The following is a 23,863-nucleotide window of genomic DNA, read 5'->3' on the forward strand; positions in this document are numbered from 1 at the left end:
TGAATTTCCCCTGGGGATCAATAAAGTATCTATCTATCTATCTATCTATCTAAGGCCAGCAAATTGTAAATAGCTATCTTGAAATAAATAAAAATGCACAAAAAAAACTGTTCCCTAGATGAGAATTTCTACAGTGAATGATTCTGTACTTTTCTTTTGATGGAAGTAAAGTCATGCAGCAAATTAAAACAACCTTGTCTTGTTTTCTGTCATCACATATTTCCAAACAGGGAATCCTCAACCCCTTATCAAAATCATATCATACCATTGTTTCAGATTGTACACATCTAATTGTAAATAGGCCTCTAATGCCTGTTATACATCAGAATATGTATAACTGAATAGCATACAACATAGCCTTTGGGGGGTAACTTTGCTATGACAAAGTAAATTGCTTTTATAAGCCATTAACTTGGCTAAAAAAGTGATCCTACCCGAACAGCTATTTTACAAGCGATAAGACCTGCTCAGAGTGTGGCAGAAATGCTGTTCGCCCTATTAAGAGTCTATGTGCCATCAAAATTATTTTGGAAACATTAGTGTAGGGTAAGGAACTCTTTAGGGGGGCTTTAAAAAGTCCTGGATCCACTGTACTAGGATGCACACATATGAAGCTGGTAGTTCAAGGTGTTAATATATTCCACTCAGGATGGCATTGATAGCATCTTTCACACCCTGTTTCTCTCTTTAAGCAAACTGTAATATGTCGATATGTGCTTGAGTTTGTGGGTCGAAACGAGACACTCAAATCACTTAATAGCAACAGAGTTAAGTGCCACTGGTCTAAAATTGTTTAGATACATGCTCTAATGTTTGATGACCATTTTGGCCGATTTAAGATTTACTTATGTTTGAATGTCAGATGCCATTATGTTTGATTGATATTAGACCGTGCCCTTGGCTGTGGTGTTCTTAAATGCACCACCACTGGCCACCTCTTTAGGTGGGACTCGGAGAAGGAAAGTTGATATGATGCTCAGTATGGCTTCATAGCATCAGAGAGGGAACTGTAAGAATCCAGATTATAATTTCCTAAATGTTAATCTTATCTTAATCTTATGTGATATTTAGCTTTTGTGTCACTCAGACAACTTCAAATCCGGCTTTCGGGAATTTCACAGCCTCTCCTGTCTGTGGTTATCCTGTGGTCCGGCCAACCACCGTTTTCCTTGTAGGTCAGGGGTGGTGGCTGGTCGAAAGATTCATATGCCTCTCTGTATTTTATAGTCATTGACGTTGTATGTATGTGTAAGGCCAGGATCTTTTACAGTTAAGACAGCCAAATGGCCTCCTCCATCTCAAACAAAGAACATTCCTCACCACACAGGGGAGAAACTGGTTTGGTTGTCACTTCTAACATCTCTGTAAATATATGCTGTGAATATGACACATGTTTGATCTTGAATTAATATTTTTAACGGGGGCAGCAGTCTGATGGTTTCATTATAATTGAAAATATCTGTGCATAGTTATAGACTAGGAACTACATTGTATTGTAACCAACTGACTAATGATCTGCAGGCCAGTTGAGAGGGATAAAGCAGGGTTGAGATAAGTCTCTTATTCTTCTGGTCTACCACTGGCGGGAGGTCACTCTTTCCTTTCTCTGACCTCCCGGGCTCTCTCTCTCTCCTTTGTTTGGGGTTTGTTTTATTTTCTTTATTAATGTATTGTTTTATCTGATGTATTTAACATCTAACTTGTTTTATAAATTGTTACATTTATGTTTAAGTTTGTTATTTGGTTAAGCTTACTTTGTTCAACTGGCATCCAACTTGTTATACTATATATGCCTATCTGAATTTTACCTTACATTGAATTGAATGATATTGTTTTACAATTTAGTTTATGGTTTTTGGTGTTTCCTAAACAGCTATTTGTCAGGATCCCCACCTGGACTGTTAGTTTTGTCTCCCCCTACCTGTCAATATTGTGACCTATGTTTTGACCTAGCTTGTGCCATCTGTCTGTCGTTCTTAAAGGAACACGCCACCCAAAATCAGTAGTAATATATGTTCTTACCTTAACTTTCACGAGTTGAGTCATACCTCTCCCGCGCCGGTAGGTGCACTCAAACGCTCTGTTGCGCGGCGCGAATGTGTTAGCATGTTGCTATGCTAGCGGGCTCTGCCGTGGCCGTAGAGAGGAACATAGCAGTAATCAAACACCTCCATTTTTTCCCTACTTAAATACAGTTGCACGAGTAGTTGATAAAAATGTGTACGTCACACAACATGAAACGTGGCGATTTTCCAAGCGAATAAACAGGAGAACTACAATGTGTGGCGCAATAGCACTTGGGAGTACTTTGACCTAGCGTGGTAATATTATTAACACCTAATTGTAGATCCTATCCACCACAGAGTTTAGAATCCATGCTGGATCGACCCTCAGCCTCTCCCTCCCCTCTGAGCGAGAGAGAGGCACACACACTAGAGATGCGCGGATGGGCTATTATTTCAACCATAACTGCATAGCAAAACTTATCATCCATCAGCCATCCATCAGCACCAAAGTTTGTTGACCAATTTTCAAAATGGCACCCGCCCACCATCCGTTGGTTGTTTTAATGTAGGCTATATGGGTGATGCAGCGCTGCTGACGTGAGGCTAGAAAGCCCTTGCCTGTTCTAGAAAGACTGATCTAATGCAGCAAATATATTAAAAGGCTGAAGTCGTACATTGGCTAGGCCTATCCCCAGAATATCAGCAGCAAACTCAGTCTCTGTCGCGCAAAACAGTCTCCAAATAAAACGCACATCGGCCTGTTGCCTATTCTGCCATGCAGCTTGTGACAATATATCGTCCAAAATGCTTGATTGCATTGCATTCTCCACATTTTTAGCTAAATTTTCATGTACCACATCAGCATTTTTGTTCAGTGAATCTTTTGTGAATTGCTTTACAATTACCGTCGGGCCTATAGGCCTATTGCCTGGCTTGCCTCAGCTTCGGTCACGTCCTTTTACAATTTTATCATTGTAATAAAAAACGCAATTTGCCACATAATTTCAGCATGCTCCTGGCCTACTAATTAATGCCTATTGTACTTTATTTTTTGCAAAAAGAAAGAAATCCTTGATAAAATAACAAGTCATTCGCATTATAGGCTACTTTACACATGTCAGGTTGACTGACAAGCCTGTTCTGAAGACTCCCATTCATTTTGACTGCACGAGCGCGTCTTTTTCAGACAGACACGCAATTCATTTTATAGCAGGCCATCGGACAAATAGGCTATGACGCCTCGATATTAAAGAAACTCCGACTCCATTCATTATGAAAGTCCACCGCACAACAGTGCAACGTGCATGTTCACATTTTTAGTAACAACCGCCAAACTTGCTTGCTTGCCTTACACATCTAAGTTTTCCGACTATTTTTCTTACCTTCTTTTTCCGCTGTGGATGTTATTGAGTTTGTAGAAGTTTTAGCTCTTACGTTCTCTTAAGCTCTAACATCTCGCACTGCCATCGCCCGATGTCATTTGAGTTATATCACTCTCTGTCTCTCTTTTAAATGCCTATTCCCTGAATGGTAGGCTACAATTATGTGTTTTATAATGGCTATAGGCTAATATCTAAACAAAATAACCCAGGCAGTCTCATCTAGGATATAACACAGGTTGAAGTCAACGTCAAGTTTGTTCTATTTAGGGAGGTGAATGTGTGTAAACATCTGTAGATGACTCAGAAATGACATCGGAAGACAAGGAGTGAATAGTGGCAAGAGGCAAGCCGAAGTCTGCTGACAAGGGCCCGACGGTAATTGTAAAGCAATTTACAAAAGATTTACTGAACAAAAATGCTGATGTGGTACATGAAAATTTAGCTAAAAATGTGGAGAATGCAATGCAATCAAGCATTTTGGACGATATATTGTCACAAGCTGGCAGAATAGGCAACAGGCCGATGTGCGTTTTATTCGGAGACTGTTTTGCGCGACAGAGACTGAGTTTGCTGCTGATATTCTGGGGATAGGCCTAGCCAATGTACGACTTCAGCCTTTTAATATATTTGCTGCATTAGGTCAGTCTTTCTAGAACAGGTAAGGGCTTTCTAGCCTCACGTCAGCAGCGCTGCATCACCCATATAGCCTACATTAAAACAACCAACGGATGGTGGGCGGGTGCCATTTTGAAAATTGGTCAACAAACTTTGGTGCTGATGGATGGCTGATGGATGATAAGTTTTGCTATGCAGTTATGGTTGAAATAATAGCCCATCAGCGCATCTCTAGTGTGTGTGCCTCTCTCTCGCTCAGAGGGGAGGGAGAGGCTGAGGGTCGATCCAGCATGGATTCTAAACTCTATGGTGGATAGGATCTACAATTAGGTGTTAATAATATTACCACGCTAGGTCGAAGTACTCCCAAGTGCTATTGAGCCACACATTGTAGTTCTCCTGTTTATTCGCTTGGAAAATCGCCACGTTTCATGTTGTGTGACGTACACATTTTTATCAACTACTCGTGCAACTGTATTTAAGTAGGGAAAAAATGGAGGTGTTTGATTACTGCTATGTTCCTCTCTCTACGGCCACGGCAGAGCCCGCTAGCATAGCAACATGCTAACACATTCGCGCCGCGCGACAGAGCGTTTGAGCACACCTACCGGCGCGGGAGAGGTATGACTCAACTCGTGAAAGTTAAGGTAAGAACATATATTACTACTGATTTTGGGTGGCGTGTTCCTTTAACCTGTCGTTGTCTCCACCCATCTCCTTATTTGGTTTGTACCTGTCTTGTTAGTTTTCCCTCCATTTTCTGCTCCCACCTGTTCCCCGTTATTGTCTTGTTAGTCTGGTCCAGTCCTCTGTCTTTCTGTTAATTAGTCTGTCCTGTCTGTAAGTAAGTTTGTAAATGTTTAAGTTTGTAGTTTAAAAATAAAGTGTTTGTCTGAAATAGTCTTGCACTTAGCCATCCTCCTGCCATCCCTGACACTATTCCCCAACAGATTAACATCCAGCTTGACTCATCTTCACTGACCCCAACTAGATCAGCACGTAACTTGGGTGTTGTAATTGATGATCGGTTATCCTTTACAACATTAGGAAGATCGGACCTTATCTAACACAAGATTCCACACAACCTCTTGTACAGGCCATGGTTATCTCCAAGCTTGACTATTGTAATTCACTGTTAGCTGGCCTACCTGCTTGTGTAGTAAGATCGTTACAACTGATTCAGAATGCTGCAGCACGCCTGGTCTTCAATCAACCAAAGAGGACACATGTAACTCCTCTTCTATTTCCTCTCCACTATCTCCCTATATTGTCCAGAATTAAATGTAAATCTCTCACTTTGGCCTATAGGACACTGACTGGATCTGCTCCCTACTATCTTAATTCAATGATCAAGTTGTATATCCCCCAACCGCCCACTTCTGATTACCGTCTGTTGTGTTGACCCATAAGCACTAGGTCAAATTCAAAACTCTTTTTTCAAGTGGTTCCATGTTGGTGGAATGAGTTGCCCAGAGCTCTTCGTTACTGTGATAGTTTTGGGTCTTTCAAGATGGGTCTAAAGGCATATCTGTTCAACATGCATTTAAGCGTTTCTTATGCGTTATGGTTTGTATAGTATAGTAGTTGTTTATTTTCATTAGACTATTGATTGAATTGACATTGTTGTTTATTATTACAATTCTCCTTAATGTAGTCTTACCTAACTTTTTAAATTGTTTACTGTTAAATTTTACTATTGTATTGTTGTTGTTGCTTTGGAAAAAAGCGTTTTCCAAATACTGTAACCATAACCATAAATAAATTGTTTAATTCACCACAATTTATATATATCTCCTATATGCCATGCCTCTACTCTGCTACTACTTGGTAATTATTCAAGGTAAAGTTTAATTTATGAAGTCAGATTAATCATAGTTTCTCGTGATATTCACCACTGCTTCACCGTTTTGTCCTGTTCAATACACAATAAACGTAACATTTTACATATGACAAAGGCGGAAGTTAATTAGGGCCAATCTGGACTTTTACAAAGAGTGACTGTATACTGGGTTATAAGGCTTACAAGGTGAATGTATTTCCATGAAAAATCCCACTAAAGGATTTGTAGACACAAATAAGATTAACCTAAGTTTACAGGTCTGACGTTATTGTATCTTGGCTTGTGTTTATTAGGGTGTGAGGTTGGGTTACATTAGCGCGACAATTAACCTTTAGAATTTAGCTTCTGCCTTTGTCCAGCTGGCTGATGCACAAACGACATTACTGCCTTTAAAAGGCCATGGAAAACCACCAACCTCCCTCACAACAGAAACAGTAGTTGGGAGGACACAGGACAACCATAGACAGGTGAGTCTGAGTGAAATTCTGGTAGTTTGGACTTGAAGGCATCTTTAGAGCAGCGAATATCAACTTTATAAAAAATATTGGCAGAAACAACTTAAACAATCAGTGGGTGACTCTTAGTGACTCTCTCAATAGTTTGCAAAGGCACATCCTCAAAATGGCAGAAGAGTGGAGTAATCCTTTTTTCGCAGCAAGAGGACAACTAGGGAGTCTGCCTCTGCATACACCATCAGCAACAACACTTGAGGTTTGGAACTATTTCATTAACATCAGTTATTTAACCCTCTTGTTGTGTTTGTTTCATGATTACTAGTTTTGTGTTCCCGGTCAAAAATGACCGTTGCATTATTGCATTATAACTTGTTCTAAATCCATAGTAACACATATATTATCATCTAATGTTGTGATAGACTATAGATAGAACTTCAAAGTTATATTGGACATTACCAGTTTTATTTGTATTATTAATAATAATAATAATAATAATAATAATAATAGCTTAAATTATATAGCGCCTTTCAGGATACCCAAGGTCGCTTGATAAACAAAGGGATGGGTAGTGAATGGGATGGGTAGGGAATGGGGGTCAGAGAACAGGTGTGTTTTTAGGTGTTGTTTGAACACGCCTAGGGAGGGGGCAGTGCGTAAATGGAGGGGTAGCTTGTTCCATAGACCGGGGGCTGCAGCACAGAAGACTCTGTCCCTAAAGGTCCTGAGTCTGGTGCGGGGAATGGCAAGCTGATCGCAGGGACCGTGGTTGACTGGGGTGGAGGAGATCAGTAAGATACTGGGGTGCAAGTGCGTAGAGGGATTTGGAGGTGAGGAAGAGGATTTTATAAGTGATTAGTGACTTGACTGGCAGCCAGTGAAGCTGTATGAGGATGGGGGTGATATGCTGCCAGGGTGTTAAGACCCTGGCAGCTGAGTTCAGGACATATTGTAGCCTTGCTGGGCAGACCAGACAGGACACCATTGCAAATACTCCAGACGGGAGGTGATGAAGGAGTCGATGAGAGTTTCGGTGAGTCCAAGAGTGAGAGTCGATGATCTTATGGAAAGTACGCCATGCCAATCTCTAGGTACTGTATAGTGAAGGGTATGTGATTATGTGGGGCTATTTTAATTCCAAAGGCCAAGGGAACTTTAGCAGGATGCATTCTGGATCCATTAAATAACTGGCCATTAAAAATAAAAATCTGCCTGCCTCAATGGCAATTTAACATAGGGGTGTGTATATTTAGCCTATGCCTTCTGTATTTTATGGAAGAACATTCATTTACAATAAATTATTCATTCACCAAGAAAATTGGTGTCCTTAAAGGTTGGATTTTTCCTATTTTTTTTTAATTAAGACATTAAGATCAATTTCCAAAGAATTATTTTTTTAGTCCTTTTTTCAGTCAACTTTAGAATGGGTTCACATACTTTTTCTTGCCACTGTATGGTCTAAATATAAATAGTGAGGAAAAGTCACTGTTAGCAAAAAAGTTCAAGGTCACTCATCCTCCGCAACACTGTTATCATTCACTGCAAGGATTGAGGGCCTGTGAGTGACTCAATGTTTAGGTAATGAGAAACATACTTATAAAGGATATAACTAACTCTAGCTCATTTTCATATACCGGTATAACATGATATTTGCCTTGAACAGATTGTGTAAACAAAATAGCTATTAAAACCTCCCAAGCAGGGGTTATTCATTTTCCATTTGTATGTAGGCTAGTGCTTTCACATAGGCAACTCCTATAATTTGTCTGATTAAAAAGTTTTACAGTAAAACAATATATATTCTTTTTGTCGTAGGTCTTTTTATGAAATACATTCAAGTATGATGTATTTTGTTACAGGCAAGCATCTGTTGAAAAGAAAACGGCATCAGTGAAAGACAGGCTGGCATGACATAGGGGAAAATAGCCTAATCCAGAGTAATCTAGAAACAGCTCCCCTTAAGAGCATCTCAAGAGCGGTGCACGCGCGTTCACGCTACGAGCATGTTCGGGAAACAGTCGGAAAAACCAAACAAATGATCTTAAGATGAATCGTAGAAAACCCTCGTAAATGCGTATATCCAGGGTTGTCGGGAAACGATTTCCAGATTCCTAGCCGCCGCAAACTCTCACCTATGCGAACAGCCAGGCATCTACACAGACATACAGTAAAACATAGACAATGTGTGTGTGTGTGCATGTCTGCGAGCGTGCGTTTTTTGGTGGTCACATCCCTGATTAACTTTCAGCCAATGTTTTACCTTACTGCTAAATGTTGTCAGTTCTGTTTGTGTTTTTAGTTCTATCGGTAAGTCATTCCAAAAGCGGGTTCCTATTACTGAAAAACATGACTGGCCGAAAGAAGTTTTGCGCCCCTCTACTGTGCAGTTACCACGCACTGCTCCTCTTGTGGCCGCGCTCCTTGCCTTTGTTTTCATGACAAATGGACAAAGTACAGAGGGCGCCAGATTATTTGCGCATTTAAAAAATTATTTTAAGAAAACTTAATGAAATTATCAAAACTTAATAACTTATATTTTTGTAGAATTAAACAGTGATGTGATGTTATTGGTTTCTGGTCCATTATTTTCAGTGCCTGTTTATATAATGGTGTGACTGGTTTGACTGTTGTCTGGGAGGCTTGGCCCCATACGGTAATACAGTGTGATAAGTGAGAGAGTATCATTGCATGAAAGAACAATAAAGCTGCCTTGACCGGGATGTGATGTCTTATCATTCTGAAGCAGTTCAGGTTTGTCCGGACAGTCTTGCAGAGTTTCTTAACATGTTTTTTGAAATTAAGTTGTGAGTCTAAAATAGTACCTAAAAATTTAAATTCATCCACTTCCTCTATAGCCTGTTGGCCTATTTTAATGGTACATTTGGCTTTACCTCTTATGGAGAAGCACATTGAAACAATCTTTTTAATGTTAAGCGTCAGGTGATTATCTTTGAGCCATTGAGATACTCCCTCCATTTTCTTGGTCAGGACCTCTGCTGTTCACTGTGTCAAAGGCCTTTTTGAGGTCTATAAACACAGCTCCCACAACATTACCCTTGTCCAACTTACTCTTAATGTTCTCGGTTAGGTAGCAGTTGGACATTTCTGTTGAATACCCTTGTCTGAAACCAAATTGTTTGGGGTGATGAGACATTTTCAAGATGCCTAACTAGTTGTTCTATTATGATTTTATCTAAAATTTTGAGAGGGCAGGTAATATTGAGATTGGCCTATAGTTGCCTGCTTGGTCCTTTGCACCAGCCTTAAAGAGCTCCTCTTAAGAGGAGCTGTTCACGTTAATAGTTCTGAAATATCCTCTAATTTGATTGTGATGTCAGGTGACTGCACGTCACAGCTAACTACACAGCCAGCTAAACATAAAACAGTGCAACAATACATAATTACTATTATTTAGGCATATGTCCGTGTGTTGTATAGCCTACTTGTCTTACATGCAGATCTCAGAGTGTTTCTTTTTCGTATTGAAGTGAATTAATGTGTAGGCTAGGCCAGATCCGAATCCTTTTAACGGTAGCTGTGACGTGCAGCCACCTGACATCATCAAATTAGAGGATAATATTTCAGAACAACGTGCACAGCTCCCCGTAAAAAATGCTCAATGTCATGCTTATAGAAATATTATTAAAGGGATTGTAAAGAGATTGTAAAGAGATTAGGAAACGGGACATTTTCAACCTGGGCATTCTATTACATTTTTTAAAAAGTAAGCAGAGTAAGGAACATGTGGCTTAGGCCTACCTATACGACCTGTGCTACGTCAAAATCTGCCATAGTCTAAGCCTTATTTACTCACATCTTCTTCAAATTTCTAGTTTAATGACACCCCGAAACACTCAGACAGCACAAACAGCATTGACCACACACTGGGACACCCATAAGTGGCAAAGAGCAGGCTTGTCAGGGCCCACTTCCCCGAAAGCATCTTAAGCCTAAGAGCGTCGTAAAGTCCCTCTTACGAACGTCTTAAGATTTGCCGACTGTTTCCCGAAACCATCGTAGCTTAAGAGCATCGTGAAAACACTCGTAGATCTACGAGTGCTCCAGAGTACTCGTTACCGGCTAAGAGCGTCTTAACAGTACTTCTCACTGATGTCACCAACAGGACATACAGAGGAATTACAACTTAGAATACATAATCCAATTTAGGTTCCCATTCTTTATTGTGTTTACCTGTGATGAATCAGATTTTAGCGTGCAAAATAGCCTACATTTAATGGTCATAATAATGTGATGAAAAGCGGACAAAAATGCAATCAAGTTATGAAACGAGACGTTGCCAGAATAGTTTGACATTATCTTTGCTAAGTGAATATTTTATTAGGCCTATGAGGTAAAGAGCAGAGAAAGCAACATGTGGTTTAGTCTGTAGCCTACTGCATCAAAATCAAAGCCTACATTTCCACTCTTCTTACTCGACTTCTTTCTTATCTTCAAACGTGTTCTTAAGTGGCACCGCGAAAAATTATTGCATGGTGCAACAATCTAATCTTAAAATAATTACAATTATTTATGTCTCTGTGTGGTATATAACCTACTTGGGATGCTTACATGCAGATGTCAAAGTGTTTCTATTTTCGTATTGATGTGAATTAATGTGTAGATCCGAAGTTTAAATGGTAGGCCTATAGCTGTGACGTGCAGTCACCTGACATCACCGTCAAATCAGAGGATATTTCAGAACTATTAACGTGGACAGCTCCCCTTAAGAGCATCTTAAGAGCAGTGCACGCGCGTTCACGCTACGAGCATGTTCGGGAAACAGTCGGAAAAACTAAACGAACGATCGTAAGATGAATCGTAGAAAACCCTCTTAAGAGCGTGTCTCCGTCGTTATCGGGGAAGTGGGCCCAGACCTATTGGGTAGCCTCATAATAGGCTATGTTCATACATCAGGCAACAAACAAATAGCTATGAAAACAGTGGAACGATGTAGGCTAATCTTAAATAATTCAGTAACTTTGAAAATAATAAATAAATCATAAATAATTGCTTGCGGAATGGTCAGTGTGCGGGATTCTTTCTAATCTCCTGATCTACGACCTTTGGTCATATCCAACGCACCTGCCCGACAAAAGAGGTGTGCAAAAAGCCTTCCTGCGTTGCATTGAATCGTAAATAATTAACATTCATTATGTCTCTGTCATAGGCTACATTCTTAAAACGAATGAGTTTCTAGACACAAAGATGTGTTAAAAAAAAAAATATATATATATAAAAAAAAGTTGTTATTTTCAACACATATTGTGTATGCCTAGCAAATAAAAAAGGGAACAACACAAACTGTGTTGTCCCTATCTAGACACAGAGATGTGTTAAAAACAACGCAAGTTGTGTTGTTTTTTAAACACATTAGTTTTAAGAGTGCAGGCATACCAGGGAATATGCAGATGTCAACATATTTCTATCTTTGTATTTATATTAATGTATGTCTGAAGTTCATAAGGCAGCAGTCACATGACATCACCTTTAGAACTGTTAGGGCGAGCTTATCCTTAAAACATATTAAGAAGTGCATGCGCGTTCACGCTACACTAAGCTATAAAATAGGCTAATCTGTTTTTTTCATTTTAAATTCTCAATCCTAAAATGAAAAACTAGGCTAATGTCCAAATGTCGGCTAGATCCTAGCTTTTGGATATGGGCATCAAATTTAGTAGCATATAGGCCTAGGCTACATTTTCAGGTAATTTCAACATCGACAGCCCATTCCAATACCCATCTTAGTTTGTCTATTAAACTTAGCCTACAGCTCATTTTTAACTTTGTAAGCTATGTCTAAATCCATGAATCATTTCAAATTCTATCAATGACTCAATGAAGTCTGTCTGCATTTCAATGCACACAATGATAGAATGATTATACGGGGTCATTTTCAAGTTAGGCTAGCCTACTAGTTTGAAGTAGGCTAGCCATTTGCAATGAGTGAATATTAAGTAGCCTAGTATAGATGTAATGTAGGCTAGAACGCCGGTCATTATGGGGAAAATAAGTCCCGACAGTGCGAACTTGTTTCGCCCTGAAGGGACTTATTTTCCCATAATGACGGCGTTCTATACATTATCCCGCTTATTATACGGCTACCTGCCAAAACGAAAAAATAAACTCCACAATATGTCTCTTTAGGCTACATATTTGTTACCGTTTCGTCGTGGCTTTTGCTGAGAAACAAATAGTTCGCAACACACGCTGAACTTGAATCAAACATTCTTTAGAACACAGCTGATCAACCGTCTGCTTTCACTTTTGAATGAAGTTCCAATGCAAGAAGTGACCGGAATACTTGTGGAGTGATCAGCAGCACAAAACCCGTTGCCATTGACAGCGGTAATTGTTTGCAGCGGTAATTACGTAAGGGATAGGCTAATGCCCTTCGAAACGTTGGGAAATCCCATTCATCCCATTCGAAACGTTGGGAAATCCCATTCAAGTCAATGGAGCGTTCTACTAGCATTGTGAAGAGCGGTAGGCCTATAATAAACAGAGTTAATATTCGGGTATAGCCTAGTCCTACTTTTAAAACTATTTATGTTTAACTTAGGTAGGCCTATTTGTGTGTGTGTTTCTGAAATTACAGGTGCAGCACACTACACAACCCTACTAATCTAGCCTACAAAGGTGACCATAGCCTATTTATGTGCTCTCTGCTAATATTTTGTGTTCTCTCAATCACTTTTATCTTTACACAGCGTTAACGGAGGATAGGCCTAATTAACGCCCGGTGCAGCGCCGGAGATTTTTAATTGCAGTAGCTTAACAGTGCAGTAACTTGTCAATTTTCAAAAAATTGTTTGTCGAATTCAACATGTAGTTTAAACGGTGGCAATTATTCTCGATCTATCTATCCATCCATCTTTTTTTAAGTCGCTCCCTCACCGCAAACACTTGTGTGCACACTCACTAATTATAGCTTCACAAAACAAATAGAGCGCCCTTAATAAATTTATGTGACAACTTAATGCAGTCAATGTAGCCTTGTCTAAAACACAGGCCTCATTGAACTGCCTTTTACACTTGAAAACTACTGGACAACAAAATAAGCAACTCTTTATTTAATCTTCTCTCTCTCCCTAACACTCACAAACACACACAGGCATAGGCCTATTTACGCACACAAATGCCCATAGCCTACTTCACATTTCTTATATCTCTTACAGTCTACTTAAGCAAAGCACAGTGCCGATATTAGATTATCCTCGCTCTTTTTTGCTGACCATGAAAATGTCTAGTGTAGGCTAACCTAAATTAATAAGAAGACTGGGCTGATTTTTGGCTGCACAACAGTAGGCCTTCTCTATAATTACAAACTAAATTGATTTAGTCTACGGGCTATTCTAAAAACATGTGGAGTGTGGTATGTATGTGGAAGTAGGACAATTTTTTTTTTCTTAAAGAGTGAGCGCAACAGCAGGGATGGTAAATTAGGTTAGGAATCAGCTGACATAGGCCTATCCGTTCGCTTAGGCTGTTTTATGAAATAGAAGTGTAGCCTACAGGGTATATACAGAAATTCTTAAGTTGGATTTAATACCTTTTTTAATACCTTCACAATATTTTTTAATACCAACAGGACTTCAAGCTGCAACTAGGGCTTGGGCAGCCATGGCCCACTGGTTAGCACTCTGGACTTGTAACCGGAGGGTTGCCGGTTTGAGCCCCGACCAGTGGGCCACGGCTGAAGTGCCCTTGAGCAACCTAACCTCTCACTGCTCCCCGAGCGCCGCCGTTGTAGCAGGCAGCTCACTGCGCCGGGATTAGTGTGTGCTTCACCTCACTGTGTGTTCACTGTGTGCTGTTTGTGTGCTAATTCACCGATTGGGTTAAATGCAGAGACAAAATTTCCCTCACGGGATCAAAAAAGTATGTACATATACTAGCGGCAACCTTTCGAAATTCAGTGTTGGGGGTAACTAATTATAAAGTAACGGATTACTGTCATTTTGCTACTTAACTTTCTGAGTAAGAAAGTGTAGCAATGCTTACAATTCAAATCAAGTATCTATTATTACAGTTACTGGATACTTTGTTCCTTTTTTGCTTCAATAAAAACACTGGCCTATACACAATTAGGCTATTTGTTATTTAATCCTAATCCAAGATAAAAAGTTATTTAATTGTTATGTGTAGGAAGACCACACACCACTTCTCTAGCACTACACTCTTTCTTTCACTATCATTCTATCTCAATCAAACAAAAAAGACAAAATAACAAATAAAATCAGAAAAGGTTTACAAATAGGCCCACGACCATACGCAGTACACACACACACAAACCCTTGCTGTCTCATACTTTGCCAGTCAAGGTATCACATTAAAAAATAGGTGGTCACATTTTACAAAAATACTAATTATTAATTGGGTGTTGCTGGAGAATGTAGGTTCCATGTGATAAAATACTTTTGGGCCTGCATGCTCCCCGTGACGAAAAATTTGAAAAATAACCCCTTATATGATGACTTCTGGGGAATTTTGTGAAAACTAATTGATAAATTGACTTAAAAAATATTATATTATATTATATTGATAGCATATTACAATACAGCCTATAAAAAACTACACAGGTTGTTATATTCAACTAATTTTAAGCAAGTCTATTGGGACTTTGATCTCATCACATACTACATCAAGGGAGTAAGCCTATAGCTCCTGAGCAAGCTTTGAATAATGTAAAGGTCACACCTGTTAAACTAACCTTAACATGACATTTACTGAGGGTAGAAAATGTTAAATCTTATATAGCCTAAAGCAACACTGTCAGGCCTATGTTTAACCTCTATTCTGTTGTCAAGGCAGGGGTAGCTCATTGCAAATAACCCCTTGCATATGTTTACATGTTATATTCTTGTTTTTTCCCCTTTCATTTAGTATTTGTTTGAATGAAAAGGCCTTCTGCCTTTATGGGGACTTTTAGAAATTTTGACAGGGACCATTATAGACATACAGTGTATGGACGGAACTCAATCCGCAATATTAGCCTACTTGGACATTACCGTAGCCGCCCAGCCGCGGGACTTTCCCCCTTGAACTTTCAAATTGGACCGTTGCTGTGTAAAAAAACAAACAACAAATGATTCGCTTTAATCCGTGAATAAAACAGCAAGCATCAATACCAGTCTAGCCATTTGCTTCTGCTTACCGAATTTGAACGCACGTTAAGGTTTAGCTCTATACTTGCTCTTCAGGTAGTTGGACACTGACTGGATGTGCTCCCTGTTATTTTAATTCAATTATCAAGAATCTTGATTCAAGATAGCTACATCCCCAACCGCCCATTGCGGTCTTCTTATGAGCGTCTGTTGTGTCGACCAGTCATAAACGCTAGGTCAGATTCGAGACTTTTCCTCAATGGTTCTATGTTGGTGGAATGAGTTGCCCTCCGTTCCTGTGATAGTTTTGGATCTTTCAAGAGGGGTCTAAAGGCATACCTGTTCAACATGTAGTCTAGTTCTTTAAGCGCTTAATTCTTATGCGTTATGGTTTAGTTGGGCTGTTAATTAATTTCCCATTGTTGTTTATGATATTCTCCTTAAATGTAGTTTACCATGCTATTGTTACTATTGATTGAATGGACATTATTGTTAATTATTGCTATTTTCCTTAATTTTCATTGTTTGTTTCATTAGGCTATTGATTGAATTGACATTGTTGTTTATTATTCCTATTCCCCTTAATGTGGTCTGACAAACTAAATTTAATTTGTTCCCTGTTAAATGTAAGTATTAGGCTATATTGTTTTGCCTATTTGTATGTCGGTTTGAACAAAAGCGTCAGCCAAATCCCACAAGCATAACCATACTTTATCACATAGTAGGCTATATCGTTGCACAAACTTGTAGCCTTCTCTAAGAATGATGCGTAGCCTACGTTGTTTTTCATGACGATAGTATCTATGGATGCCATCTATTTTCTTAAGGGGTCTTAAGTTAATAGTTCAAGGGTCGCGCCCTTGAACTATTAACTTTGCTACTAGATAGGCTACTGCTACAGAATGCACGCGTACAAATATTCGAATTGGGCAACACATGTTATTTTAGATGTGTAAACAATCCAAAGTGAATAAGAAAAACTAGGCTAAGTTTATATCCTACTTTGCAGACGTGACAGACAGTGTACGCAAAATACATAAAAGTCTGCATATCACAGGAAACACTCTACATCAACATGCGTTTACATCAATCGTTAACTTCTAACAAAATAATATGTCAGTGGTGAAACAAGGCATGCAGCATAGGCCTAATCGTTGATTAGCTAAAGATCTTGGAATCGGTCAGTCTTAATCTTTTACATTAAAATCACCACACAGCATCCTAACAATAATACTGCATATGACAAAGTTAATTCCAAAGTTTATCAATCGTAAAATCAACAAATATACAGATTGTTCTCACCGATGGCCATGCTATCTTCAGAACGCTGGAGCAATCGTGTGTTATCTTATTGCACTTCAAAATCAAAATGGGGACAGGAAAAACAGTATCAACACAGTACCATAGGCTACCATGAAAGATTACGATTGACCCCATTAAGGTTTTACATAAATCCTTCTTTCCCTAAAATGAACTATCAATCCACCGGGATTAACATGAGGCCAACCGCATCCTTGTCTATTTCAATTAGACTCTTGCGCTAGGCATTTCGGAACCCAGGTTGCCCAAATAAGCTGCTTTGGGCAATTCCCTTCTGATAAATATGTCTTCCTGTAGGTAGCCTACAACATCAGAACATAACACCAAAGATCATGTCATTGGGAAAACTATAGGCCAAAGTTACTGTCGGCCCACAGCCTATGCAATTTATGATCATTACATTAATGTAATAACACATTGACACATGAAACCCTGTGTTTTGAGCACCTGATGTGTTCAGCAGAAGGGAATTTCTACAGTCTAATAATATCAACTGCTTCCTCTCCCAGACAAGTATCACCTTAAAACCACAGTAATTTCAATGTCATAGCCTTTTGAGGCCTCAGACACCTGCAAAGCCTAGACCAAACCAAAATAAGCACAAAGACCGTGCATAAGTAGGCGTCATCAATATTATCAGAAAAGACACACAAATCATAGCAACAGGTGATATGAACAGATCACCAGTAAAGGGCCTGGCATCTTCAACATGGTGGTGTAGGCCAAAGGGTCACAGCTCTTAAAAGAAAATGCTGGCCTCACATTAACAGAGATTTTACTGCAACCTTTGTGAGTTGAGAGGTTTTGTAAGTTTTCTATGAATTTACAACATCATTTTAAATAACCAAAAAAAAAAAGTGTTAAAATGGTTCTGTGTTTTGAATGTTCTAATCTTGTCATGTTTTCACATTGGACAGGTTACCGCTGATTGGGGAACTAGGCATAAGGCCTGTTATACAGACATGGTAAGATTTAACAAAGCAATAGTGCAACTGAAGTGTTTAACATATTGGATTGCACACTGTTATAGTCAGTGACCCCATAAGTGGCTGTAGAAGCTAACGTAGGTTAGCACTGAAAATCCTCTGCGACCTACAGTAGGTAAATCCAATGTTTGGTTCCATATCGGATGCGATAGGAACGCCTTAAAAGGCCAAACAGGGATTAAACAGGGTAAAAAAAAAAGTATTTGCTGATCACCCAGTAACCTTGTAAGTCAGGTCAAACCCATTTGCAGTAATAAAGGCCCACACGTATATATAAAAGCAGCAAAACACACATCAGACATCTGTAGGCCACTCGAGCAACAGTCTACAGAGAGAGGGCTGCTGGACTAATAGAAACGTATTAATTGAAGCAGGGAAAAACAAACCAGATCAACCAGACGGCATGGCAGAGCAGTGGGGCGAAGCAGTCTTTGCTGCGAGGAGAAGAGATGACACTACAAGGGAATCAATGTTCACCTACACAAATGCAAATAATACTAGAGGTAAGTGGCACACTATTTATACCTTAAGGGATGTCTTTATGGATAGGTCTTTTTGCAACTTATGCACAATGGAATATTTTTGTAACACTTTGTGCCCGGCAGTGGAAAAAAAGGCAACAATGTAGAGTTCTGTGTTCCGATGTAGTGGAGTTCAGAGTGTTTACTATCTTCTGTTTCCATAGATCCATTTGAGGGACCCAACTACCAAATTGCCCCACGATGGATCTACAACATCGCTACACTTTGGATGTTCTTTGTGGTCGTTGCCTCTGTTTTCACCAACGGCCTGGTGCTGGTGGCTACAGCAAAGTTCAAGAAGCTCCGTCACCCTCTCAACTGGATTTTGGTCAATCTGGCTATTGCTGATCTTGGGGAAACAGTCATAGCCAGCACCATCAGTGTGATTAACCAGATAAATGGCTACTTTATCCTGGGACACACCTGTTGTGTTCTTGAAGGCTACACTGTGGCTACCTGCGGTAAAGGACAATATGTTTTACTCGCTGTCTATTTATGAATCCATAATTTCAATTTAAATCTTTTCACATTACAGTAGTCTCAATCTCATTGTTGAGTAGTCTTGAAATCTCATTGTTAAATGCTGATTGGGTATATAGTATACAGTTTGCTTTAATAGAAATAACTGTTATATAAATGATTTAGAGTATGCTGCATTTAGTTTATTTTCTGTTTACTCTTTCATTTACTGTACCACTGGTTCCTCCAACAGGTATTGCTGCTCTGTGGTCCCTGACTGTCATCTCTTGGGAGAGATGGGTGGTTGTGTGCAAACCCTTTGGAAATGTCAAGTTTGATAGCAAATGGGCCGCTGGAGGAATTATCTTCACGTGGGTATGGGCAGCAGTCTGGTGTGCTCCTCCCATCTTTGGCTGGAGCAGGTAGGCTTGCATTTCTGCTCTCCACACCTGGACCATTTTTTGAACATCATGTATCTCACTACCCTGAATTTTTATGTATGAATATGCTCATGCTCTTTGTTTTTCTTTTTTGTTAGGTATTGGCCTCATGGCCTGAAGACCTCATGTGGACCTGATGTGTTCAGTGGACCTGAGGTCCCTGGGATCCAGTCCTACATGGTTGTCCTGATGGTCACCTGCTGCTTCCTTCCCCTGGGTATCATCGTCCTCTGCTACATTGCTGTTTGGCTCGCCATCCGCGCTGTACGTTTGGTTGTTCTCTGTCCGAAACTGATATGGTTCAACCTTTTAAACAAAGAGTGACTTTTATGTGAAATTGGATCTTTTTCTCTCGCTAACAGGTAGCAGCACAGCAGAAGGATTCTGAGTCAACACAGAAGGCTGAGAAGGAAGTGTCCAGGATGGTGGTTGTCATGATCGTTGCCTACTGCGTCTGCTGGGGACCATATACAGCCTTTGCCTGCTTCGGTGCAGCTAACCCAGGATATCCATTCCATCCTTTGCTTGCAGCCATGCCTGCCTACATGGCCAAGAGCGCCACCATCTACAACCCCGTTATCTATGTCTTCATGAACCGACAGGTGAGTTGTGTTTAACCACAAGATGCTGATTCTATATTTCAAAGTTTTACTTTGTCTAGCCCAAATCCAAAATCTAAACTAAACAAATTTCGAACTTCTACCTTTCAGTTCCGTTCATGCATCATGCAGCTCTTTGGCAAGGCGGGTGATGATGGATCTGAAGTCTCCACATCCAAAACAGAAGTCTCGTCTGTGGCACCTGCATAAATTCCCCAACACATGCCATCGCTTGGAACTTGGAAAAGAGAAACAAATGGGACTTTTTGTACAGAATGTATTGTATATCTAACATATTTTTGTTTATTTTAATGAAATGCTTTCAGTTAAGAAGAATGGATAATCTTTAGTGTGTGCAAATGCACCACCCTCTCAAAACTACAGTCAATTCAATGGGACACCCTTTTTGAGACGTCAGTAATCTGCATAGTCTACCAAGGCCAGCAGTGAAGAGGAAAAACACACAGGACATAAGTGTGTATTACTGTCATCAAATATCTGTAGAAAAAGTGCATAACACATTATAACTGTATACGTGACATGAACACGCAACCAGTAATGGGAATTCCTGCTCCTTCACAGAGATGCGGGCTAAGATGGCCTCACAGCTCTAAAAAGAAAATGTTTGTCTAATAATCATTGAACATCTTACTTACAGCCTACTTACAACCTTTGCATTCTGAAAGGTTTTGTGAGTTGCTGTGCATTTGTAACTACTAGTGGAATGATCATACATCATTTGTAAATAGCTATCTTGCAAGAAAAAAAAATGCACAAAAAAACTGTTCCCTAGATGAGAATTTCTACAGTGAATGATTATGTACTTTTCTTTTGATGGAAGTAAAGTCATGCAGCAAATTAAAACAACCTTGTCTTGTTTTCTTTTATCAAATATTTATAAACAGGGAATCCTCAACCCCTTATCAGAATCATATCTTACCATTGTTTCAGATTGTACACAACTGATTGTAAATAGGCCTCTAATGCCTATTATACAAACATGGTTACATTTAACAAAGTCATAGTCCAAACTCCTGAAATGTTACAAATATTAAAGTGGCTAAACGGCACTGTAAGAGCCAGAAACAGAATATTTACTTTTACATATATTCATTTGGCGGACACATTTGTCCAAAGTGACTTAAAGCAATGGAATAACATTTAGGCTATTAACATTTACGCTTTTTTAGATTTAAGCTACAAGCTATGTTGTAGGAGCATGTAGGACTTTCATGATCACAAGAGCCATCATTTTTTGTATCTCTCTGCAAATTAAAGTTTGAGGACATGCCAGCAAAAGTAGCACAAGCAGCAGTAGGTTAGTACTGAAAATCCTCTCTCAGACTAAATCAAATAGATCGGATGTCATGAAATCCAAGCAATGTTACTCAAGATTATCTGGATGCAAAGGAAAAGCTTTCGGAAAAGCTTAGAGACTTAGAGATTAGATAGGTCTGACATTGGGCCAAGTTACTCCAATGACCTCGAAGCTACTTAATGATAGTGACGTCATACAAAATATAAAATCAGCATGTTGCACATCGGACATCTGAAGGCACCTCCAGCCTGAGAGCAGTTGACAGTAGAGGTCTGCTGGACTATTAAAAGCCAAACAAATAAATTTAAGTCACCAGAGACACGCACGGAATAACAACCCTTATCAACCCAACAACATGGCGCAGCAGTGGGAGGACGCAGTCTTTGCTGCGAGGAGAAGAGGAGATGAATCTACAAGGGAATCAATGTTCACCTACACAAATGCAAATAATACTAGAGGTAAGTGCCACACAATTTATACCTTAAGGGATGTCTTTATGGCCTTTTTGCAACTTATGCACAAGGGAATACTTTTCTAACACTTTGTGCCCGACAGTGAAAAAAAAGGCAACAATGTAGAGTTCTGTGTTCTGATGTAGTGGTGTTCAGAGTGTTTACTATCTTCTGTTTCCGTAGATCCATTTGAGGGACCCAACTACCAAATTGCCCCACGATGGATCTACAACATCGCTACACTTTGGATGTTCTTTGTGGTCATTGCCTCTGTTTTCACCAACGGCCTGGTGCTGGTGGCTACAGCAAAGTTCAAGAAGCTCCGTCACCCTCTCAACTGGATTTTGGTAAATCTGGCTATTGCTGATCTTGGGGAAACAGTCATAGCCAGCACCATCAGTGTGATTAACCAGATAAACGGATACTTTATCCTGGGACACACCTGTTGTGTTCTTGAAGGCTACACTGTGGCTACCTGCGGTAAGGGACTATATGTTTCACTCGCTGTCTATTTATGAATCCATAAATTAATTTTAAATGACATCTTTTCACATTACAGTAGTCTCGAAATCTATAATTGTTGAGTAGTATTGAAATCTCAATGTTAAATGCTGATTGGGTACATAGTATAATAAATAGTTTGCTTTAATAGAAATAACTGTTATAGCAATGATTTAGTGTATTGTAGAATTCTGGGGTATTCTCACTGTATTCTGATGTGTTCATATGTTACTTCTGTGTGTAGTATACAACAGGGAGAGGTCCATACCATTGTATACAGTATAACTTTGTTTAATATCAAAAGCCTGACCAGATGTTGACACTAAGGGAGGCTTAGGCCTGTGTCTTTTTACCATCAAGAAGATCATACTGCCCTGGTTCTCAGGAACATCAGTGATAACATGGGCCAAAGGAGATAGCGTGTTGTTCTGTTCGGGCTAGTATTTCCATCTGGTCAGGGCCGGTTTTGTACACTGGTTGGCACCTGCCACGTTGGCATGATTTACGTTTGTATGTTTTATTATAACAGGCTTTGTCTTAGGCTTGGACTCTGATACGGATCGAGGAAGCGACTCGGGGAGCACCTTCTGTCAGGACGCTCAAGCAGCCCGATGCTAATAACAACCACGACTGTTAGACTCTGTGCAGTTTTACTGTTCGACACTTAGCCTGTGTTCTGTTATTCATTGTTTTACCATCTACAATAAATCATCATCTAATTGCCGATCCTGATCCAGCCGTCAAGCTTTATCGACCATCTTCAATAAAGACATTAGAACTAAAACACAACGCAACAACCAGGGAATTCAACAGTGTGCTGCATTTAGTTTCTTTTCTGTTTACTCTTTTATTTACTGTACCACTGGCTCCTCCAACAGGTATTGCTGCTCTGTGGTCCCTGACTATCATCTCTTGGGAGAGATGGGTGGTTGTGTGCAAACCCTTTGGAAATGTCAAGTTTGATGCCAAATGGGCCAGTGGAGGAATTGTCTTCTCATGGGTGTGGGCAGCATTCTGGTGTGCACCTCCCATCTTTGGCTGGAGCAGGTAGGCTTGCATTTTTGTTCTCCACACCTGGACCATTCTTTGAACATCATGTATCTCACTACCCTGAATTTTTATGTATGAATATGCTCATGCTCTTTGTTTTTATTTTTTGTTAGGTATTGGCCTCATGGCCTGAAGACCTCATGTGGACCTGATGTGTTCAGTGGACCCGAGGTCCCTGGGATCCAGTCCTACATGATTATCCTGATGATCACCTGCTGCTTCATTCCCCTGGGTATCATCGTCCTCTGCTACATTGCTGTCTGGCTCGCCATCCGCGCTGTACGTTTGGTTGTTCTCTGTCCGAAACTGATATGGTTTAACCATTTAAACAGAGTGACTTTTATGTGAAATGGGATCTTTTTTTTTCTCGCTAACAGGTAGCTCAGCAGCAGAAGGATTCTGAGTCAACACAGAAGGCTGAGAAGGAAGTGTCCAGGATGGTGGTTGTCATGATCGTTGCCTACTGCGTCTGCTGGGGACCATATACAGCCTTTGCCTGCTTCGGTGCAGCTAACCCAGGATATCCATTCCATCCTTTGCTTGCAGCCATGCCTGCCTACATGGCCAAGAGCGCCACCATCTATAACCCCATTATCTATGTCTTCATGAACCGACAGGTGAGTTGTATTTAACCACAAAATGCTGATTTTCTAAGTTTTACTTTGTCTAGCCCAAATCCAAAATCTAAACTAAACAAATTTCTAAATTCTACCTTTCAGTTCCGTTCATGCATCATGCAGCTCTTTGGCAAGGCGGGTGATGATGGATCCGAAGTCTCCACATCCAAAACAGAAGTCTCGTCTGTGGCACCTGCATAA

The 23,863-nt window shown here is 39.9% G+C and overlaps 2 protein-coding genes across 2 annotated transcripts; both read left to right on the top strand.

The window, feature by feature from the left end:
- Window positions 1–18,108: 18,108 nt before the first annotated feature.
- On the top strand, window positions 18,109–19,934 carry LOC143104638 (red-sensitive opsin-1-like). Its single transcript, XM_076268782.1, has 6 exons — window positions 18,109–18,208; window positions 18,391–18,687; window positions 18,939–19,107; window positions 19,224–19,389; window positions 19,488–19,727; window positions 19,836–19,934. The coding sequence occupies exons 1-6, from the start codon at window positions 18,109–18,111 to the stop codon at window positions 19,932–19,934; spliced, it is 1,071 nt and encodes a 356-aa protein (XP_076124897.1).
- Window positions 19,935–21,397: 1,463 nt separating this feature from the next.
- Window positions 21,398–23,863, top strand: LOC143104637 (red-sensitive opsin-1-like). Its single transcript, XM_076268780.1, has 6 exons — window positions 21,398–21,500; window positions 21,678–21,974; window positions 22,874–23,042; window positions 23,159–23,324; window positions 23,423–23,662; window positions 23,765–23,863. The coding sequence occupies exons 1-6, from the start codon at window positions 21,398–21,400 to the stop codon at window positions 23,861–23,863; spliced, it is 1,074 nt and encodes a 357-aa protein (XP_076124895.1).

Source organism: Alosa pseudoharengus, unplaced genomic scaffold (genome assembly GCF_046254945.1).
Source record: "Alosa pseudoharengus isolate Yale_2024_CS ecotype anadromous, Long Island Sound unplaced genomic scaffold, YU_APseudo_1.1 YU_APseudo_1.1_scf_5, whole genome shotgun sequence".
NCBI lineage: Eukaryota > Metazoa > Chordata > Actinopteri > Clupeiformes > Clupeidae > Alosa > Alosa pseudoharengus.

Bases quoted from the DNA above. Each gene is read 5' to 3' on its own strand.
- LOC143104638 (XM_076268782.1), top strand. From the start codon at position 18,109: ATGGCAGAGCAGTGGGGCGAAGCAGTCTTTGCTGCGAGGAGAAGAGAT. The intron at 19,390-19,487 runs GTACGTTTGGTT...TCTCGCTAACAG, and splicing joins TTTGGCTCGCCATCCGCGCT to GTAGCAGCACAGCAGAAGGA. The intron at 19,728-19,835 runs GTGAGTTGTGTT...TCTACCTTTCAG, and splicing joins ATGTCTTCATGAACCGACAG to TTCCGTTCATGCATCATGCA.
- LOC143104637 (XM_076268780.1), top strand. From the start codon at position 21,398: ATGGCGCAGCAGTGGGAGGACGCAGTCTTTGCTGCGAGGAGAAGAGGA. The intron at 23,325-23,422 runs GTACGTTTGGTT...TCTCGCTAACAG, and splicing joins TCTGGCTCGCCATCCGCGCT to GTAGCTCAGCAGCAGAAGGA. The intron at 23,663-23,764 runs GTGAGTTGTATT...TCTACCTTTCAG, and splicing joins ATGTCTTCATGAACCGACAG to TTCCGTTCATGCATCATGCA.